General features: G+C 47.3%; 1 protein-coding gene across 2 annotated transcripts in view; it reads left to right on the top strand.

The window, feature by feature from the left end:
* The first annotated feature begins 3,180 nt into the window (after positions 1-3,180).
* The window catches only part of atp2a1l (ATPase sarcoplasmic/endoplasmic reticulum Ca2+ transporting 1, like), a 17,738-nt gene continuing 14,764 nt past the window's right edge, over positions 3,181-6,154 (top strand). Inside the window, exons 1-3 of one of the 2 annotated variants that reach the window (XM_012820509.3) lie at positions 3,181-3,454; positions 4,781-4,798; positions 5,078-5,160. In XM_012820509.3, coding sequence (XP_012675963.1) covers positions 3,337-3,454; positions 4,781-4,798; positions 5,078-5,160 — 219 coding nt within the window. In that variant the 5' untranslated portion in view covers positions 3,181-3,336. Of the gene's footprint in view, positions 3,455-4,089; positions 4,118-4,780; positions 4,799-5,077; positions 5,161-6,154 lie in introns of those variants that run through there. The other variant, XM_012820510.3, reaches the window with a different exon arrangement.

The raw sequence follows: 6,154 nt of genomic DNA, 5'->3' as shown, positions 1-6,154 counted from the left end.
ATGTTACTAGAAACAATTCATAATCGAAATCAAGTATTGAGTATTGAGTTAGAACACTAAAACAAGAAACTGCTAAACGGCTATACAATGGAATCCTATGAGGCATGCCATCACGTCAAAGTAAACCGCTTGTTTTTCCCCAACTGACAGGCTTGTAAATGTTATTATAAGGGACTGACAACATGGAAAGGGAATCCCCTACAGAGATACACCTGTGTCTGTTTACCTCAATAACTGATCCCTACAGAGATACACCTGTGTCTGTTTACCTCAATAACTGATCCCTACAGAGATACACCTGTGTCTGTTTACCTCAATAACTCATCCCTACAGAGATACACCTGTGTCTGTTTACCTCAATAACTCATCCCTACAGAGATACACCTGTGTCTGTTTACCTCAATAACTCATCCCTACAGAGATACACCTGTGTCTGTTTACCTCAATGACTGTAAAGACACTGTAAAGAAAATGGCTGTTTGTACAGTCAGAGTTTGACCTCTGTCTTTTTCCGGTCACTGACAGCCCACTCTGTGCCTGTAGTTGATTACTGAAAGGAGGCGCTCTCCAGTCCACTGCTGGCACTGGATAGGTTGCTATCCTAATAAAAGGTCATGGGGTCAAAGGTCATTGTATACCCACTAAGCTGTTTTACAGCTGATGCTTTGAATGCTGGCTCTCTCTCTCTCTATAATGTATGTATAATGTACATCTGCCACATAATATGTTTTATCCTCTGATACATATATGACTCCATCTGCTTGCTCCTGGTTCTCTCCTCTTCTCCACTCTCCTTCATTCCCTTCTGTATCTCTATCTCTCTACCTGGCCGACCCCAAACAGGGCCTTGACACAATATCAGTTGTTATTGGCACTTTATAAATAAAATCATATAAATATATTATATAATTGGTGTGCCCCAACTAGTTACTAGAGACAATTTCCAATGTTATTGGCACTATGTAAATACATTATTGAATTATTAAACTGAATTGAATATATTATGTATTTTTATTGTTTCAAGATTCAAGTGTTTTATTTGTCACATACAACGAATCTCGTTTTGGCTCTATATAAATAAAATTGAATTGAATTGTATTTGTCTTTTGTTTTGGACTTAGATTCAATGAGTGTGAGGTATTTTATCTGTGGTGCAGGAGTGAAGTGTTTGATATGTGGTGATTGGTGTGATGTATTTCACATGGTGTTTGGTGTGAGGTATTTGATATGTGGTGTTTGGTGTGATGTACAGCTTGTGCCATTTTGCGTGAAGTGTTGTATGTATGGTGTTTGAGTGCAGTATTTTACGTGTGTTTCGTTTGATCTGTGATCGTTGGCATGATGATTTGATTTGATACTTGATATGTGGCGCTTGGTTCAAGGTACTCAATGTTTGGCATTTGGTGTGAAGTATTTGATATGTGTCATTTGATATGTGGTGCTTGGTGTAAGGTACTCAATGTTTGGTATTTGGTGTGAAGTATTTGATATGCTACATTTGTGAGGTGCTTGACGTGTGGTCTTTGACGTTGGGTATTTGTGTGTGGTGGTTGGTGTGAGATGTTTGATGTGTGGTGATTGGCAAAAGCTGCTTGTTTCTCATCTTACACTCCTCCCCTCATCCTTTGGCAGTAAAAAATGTGATCTCAGTTTTCCTTCGACAGTCCTGCTGTGGGTTAAATGACTCCCGAAGATACTCAGCAGCTCTCCTCCTCCTTCTCCTCTTCCACCTCCTCTTCCTCTCTGTCACTCTTCTCCTCTCCTCCTCCTCCTCTTTGCATGTTCACGTCTCTCTCTCTCTCTCTTTCTCTCCCTTCCCCCTCTCTCTCTCTTCCCCTCTCTCTCTCTCTCTCTCTGTCTCTCTCTATCTCTCTCTCTATCTCTGTTTCTCTCTCTCTGTCTGTCGGTCTCTCTCTGTCTCTCTGTCTCTCTCTCTCTGTCTCTCTCTCTCTCTCTGTCTCTCTCTATCTCTCTCTCTATCTCTGTTTCTCTCTCTCTGTCTCTGTCGTCTCTCTCTGTCTCTCTGTCTCTCTCTCTCTCTGTCTCTCTCTCTCTCTGTCTCTCTCTCTCTCTGTCGTCTTTCAGCTGCTGTGTCTTCTCCTTGTGCTGCTCCACTCCTCTGTCTTTTTCTCACTCTCACACTCTGACTTTGACTTTCTGTCACTATGTCTCTGGAGCATTTTATCACCCCTTCTCTCCTTCTCCTTTTTCTCCTTCTTCTTCTTCTTCTTCTTCTTCTTCTTCTTCTTCTTCTTCTTCTTCTCTTCCTTCTTCTTCTTCAATCTTTTCTTTCTGATTTTCTTCTTTCTGATTACAAACGGTGGGTATCCCCCCAACCCCCCGGTCCAGTTCCATCTCTATTACCTGGATTCCCAGAGGATTATTGTTTAGTGCACTGATACTGGAAATACTTTTAATGATTGATGTCAATAAAATATGATACTTTTGCAACTATGACCAGTCATTTTAAAGCCCTCTCACCACTGCACATGTGACCCAGGGGTGAGGGTCTACCACCCTCTCTCTCTCTCTCTCTCTCTCTCTCGTTTTCTCTCGCTCTCTGTCCTGTTCTTACTCGTCACGTATCTGTACCCAGCTAACACTTGTTCGAAATTAACCTTCTGCCACCTCTCTCTCTCTCTCTCTCTCTCTCTGCTTCTCTCTTTCTCTCTCTCTGTCTCTCCCTCTCTCCGCTTCTCTCTCTCTCTTTAAACCCCCTTTCTACTTCAGGGCAAGCCAGTTGAGCCATCACTCACAGGGCCCCCCCCCTCCCCCCTGTACCCCCCACCCCTGTACCCCCCCCCCCCCCGCTCCTCCGCCCCTCCGTCTTCTTCTGTCTCCCTCTCTCACCTTCTCCGCTCTCCTGATTCCACTGACCATGCATGTTCCAAAAACAGATATCATTTTCATCTCACTGCAACCCCCCCCCCCGACTCCTAACGCCTGAGCCCTAACACCCTCCCACCCGCGCCTAGGCCCGGCCCTGTTACCTCACCAGTTCCTGTCCAAGTCCGACCACTCCAGGCCATAGAACCTTCAGCCTTGGCTCCGCCCAACAGCACTGCATACCACTGAGTGGGGTTGAGTGGGCGTGGCCGAGGGGCGGCGGGGGGGGCCAATGGGGCGGCCCCGGCATTGGTATAAAACGTTCCGGCTTCGTTCGATCATTCGCTCTTTCTGTCAATCCGCAACTCCGACACGGAGGGGGTGAAAACTGGGGGACAGATTCTTAATTTTTTGCGGAGAGCAACGGAAACAGCAAAGATACTGAACTGCCACGGATAGACGCGCATCGACTCAGCCTTCCTCTCTTTTTGACCCATCCTTCCGTACAGGATGGAAGACGCCTTTACAAAGGAGCCCGCAGAAGTGGTGGCCCACTTCGGGGTGAACTCGGAATCTGGACTCACCCCAGAACAGTTCAAGAAGCAACTGGACAAATATGGCTTCAATGGTGAGAACCTCCCGAGATTGGAAGAAACGAACGCGATGTGTGGGGAGGGGGGGTGCAGAGAAGAGTAGAGAGAAGAGACGTGTTAGAAAATGGCAGCCTAGATGAGGGATTTAAACGATGGTGCAGTCTCTGGTAGGGGGACGTCTGCATGGCAAACATGGGGGCAATGGTGTAATGCAGACGTGAGAGAACAGTGCAACAGCTTCAGAGTGGGCTTTCCTATTGATGAACGTGTGGCACTTCAAAAAAAAACAAAAAAAAAAACAGCTGAGGGCAAAAGCCTGTCACTGACTTCACCGTCCCCGAGACCCTGAGCGAGACCCTGAGCGAGGGAAGGGGGGGCGACAGGTTTGGCCTGCAGAAGCTGCAAAGCAGCGCTTCTAAAATAGCTCAGAGGGGAGTGAGAGAGCGAGACAGGTGACCGCCGAGGGCCCAAGGCCTGGTGATTTGAGAAGACTTGAGTATATGAGAGATATTTTGGGCCGGGGTGCTGGTGCAGCAACAGCAGCGGGAGGGTGGAGGGTGGGGGAGGGGGGTGGGGGGGGCTTTGAGGAGTTGAATGATCAGAGGGATGATTGATAGCAGTCTGACAGTGGGGCAAAACAGGCTATGGGGGAGGGGTACATGAGTGAGGGAGCGCACCTGTCACAATGGTTTGCATTAGTGATTAGAATGGCGTCTGCTGGCATGCACAGACCTCTCCTGATAAGAGCAGATTTGGCTGCCTTCATCAGCACCACTGTGTTGGTTTTGTGGATTAGAATGAGTTTAGCAGACGAGCTTAGATCTCCCCTTCTCTTGGAGATGCCACTTTATGTGACTGACGCAAGCAGCTCTGGCTCTCCTTGAAGCCCAAACAAAACTTTCAGAAGCGTTTTAGACAACGATAAATACTCTACTATTCAGTTGATGTCGTAATCGGCAAATCCAGTCGTTTTGCCTGTCCTCTCTGTCTGTGCAGCCCAATGGTGTGACCTCTAAGTCTTTCAGGTCCTGCATTGTGTTGCATTTAATGATTTGACAGTCAGCTACTTTCTTCAGTGAGAAAAGAGTCTTATAATATCCTTAGTATAAAACCTTAGTATATGTGGTGTCTATATATAGCTATCCTTTGAGGCAACTAGAAAAGTATGGTGAAACTGAACAATGTGTTCCTGCCCCCCGATCCCCCGCCAGACAGGTTTTGTCTATGAACCCCACAGAATTGTATTTGATTTCTTTCATTTTTGTTTGTTATTTGTTTGTTTATGTTTATGCATAACATATACTAATCGTGGTGATTTTGTTTCTCTCTCTTCTCTCTGTGTCGTGTTCTCCTGCCTTCAGAGTTGCCCGCGGAGGAGGGTGAGTCCCTGTCTATGCACACACACACACACACACACACACACACACACACACACACACAGAGTTGCCTGCACTGAAGGCCTTGTCCAACTTCCACATACAACACCACTAGTCACAAGTCACACTTCAAAGTATACATTAGACATGGACCTGCATGTCACCAAATGTTCCTTGGCACGTACTGCCATACTGTTTCCAGGATAAAGGCCTGATGAGATCTCTCTTTCTTCTCGTTCCTCCTCTGTCTTTCTCTCTCCTTTCGCCTTCTCCCTTTCGCAGGTAAGTCCATCTGGGAGCTGATCTTTGAGCAGTTCGAGGACTTGTTGGTCAGGATCTTGATGCTGGCTGCTTGCATTTCCTTCGTGAGTATCATCCCAGCTGTGCATCTAGTGTAGTCCATTTACAGCGCGCCACCACATGCTATATGCTAGTCACTGCAGTTCAGTGCCACCACATGCTATATGCTAGTCACTGCAGTTCAGTGCCACCACATGCTATATGCTAGTCACTGCAGTTCAGTGCCACCACATGCTATATGCTAGTCACTGCAGTTCAGCGCCACCACATGCTATATGCTATTCACTGCAGTTCAGCGCCACCACATGCTATATGCTAGTCACTGCAGTTCAGCTCAGCCTGTGTAAAGTGAACCCACATTTTTGTTGATATTTTGGCAATGGGAAGGCAAATAGATTATCCCTTTTTGGGGCAATGTTGTGTCATTCAGTCAGAGGTAGTTTTCTCATTAAAACAAGGCTCCAAGACTCTTGCTGTCAGTTGAACATTCATATAATGAAACTAATAGTCGACACCTTAATACATTGGCCTTGTTTTTCAAAAGCGTAGCCAGTTTGGCCTTGTGGCATTTGGCTTAGCGAGCCATTTGGCTTCATGTCGCCGGAGCATTGAATTGCACTGGAGCAGCAAAGCCAGTACACCAGCCAGCTGCACTTGCCAATCCAAGATGGCGGAGAGGGGCCGCATTAATGGCCAACAGAACACCTGAGATAGTTCCACCATGGCGCCCCCCTGTTACAGGCCAACGCCTGAGGGGCGCTCCCCCCAGAACCCCCCCCCCCCCCCAGTTAGCGTGCATCGGTGCTAGAGCGAGGCTGGGTTTAAGCCCCCCTCTCTACATGTAGCTTTTTCTGTCCCTCATAAAAGGCATTTTTAGCGTAGCACAGCGTCTTGGGGTGTGAATGGGCGTGTGAGTGGCTGCGCGCGTGTTGGGTAGGGAGGGGGGGGCAGTTTGGGGGTTAGGAGGTGACACGAGAGGAGGGTATTAATTCCTCACCCCCCCCCCCCCCCCCCCACACACACACACACACACACACACACACCCCCCCCCCCCATCCA

Source organism: Clupea harengus, chromosome 23, assembly GCF_900700415.2.
Source record: "Clupea harengus chromosome 23, Ch_v2.0.2, whole genome shotgun sequence".
NCBI classification, from domain to species: domain Eukaryota; kingdom Metazoa; phylum Chordata; class Actinopteri; order Clupeiformes; family Clupeidae; genus Clupea; species Clupea harengus.
Note: the sequence above shows the minus strand (reverse complement) of the source record. Positions and strands in the feature narration are given on the sequence as shown.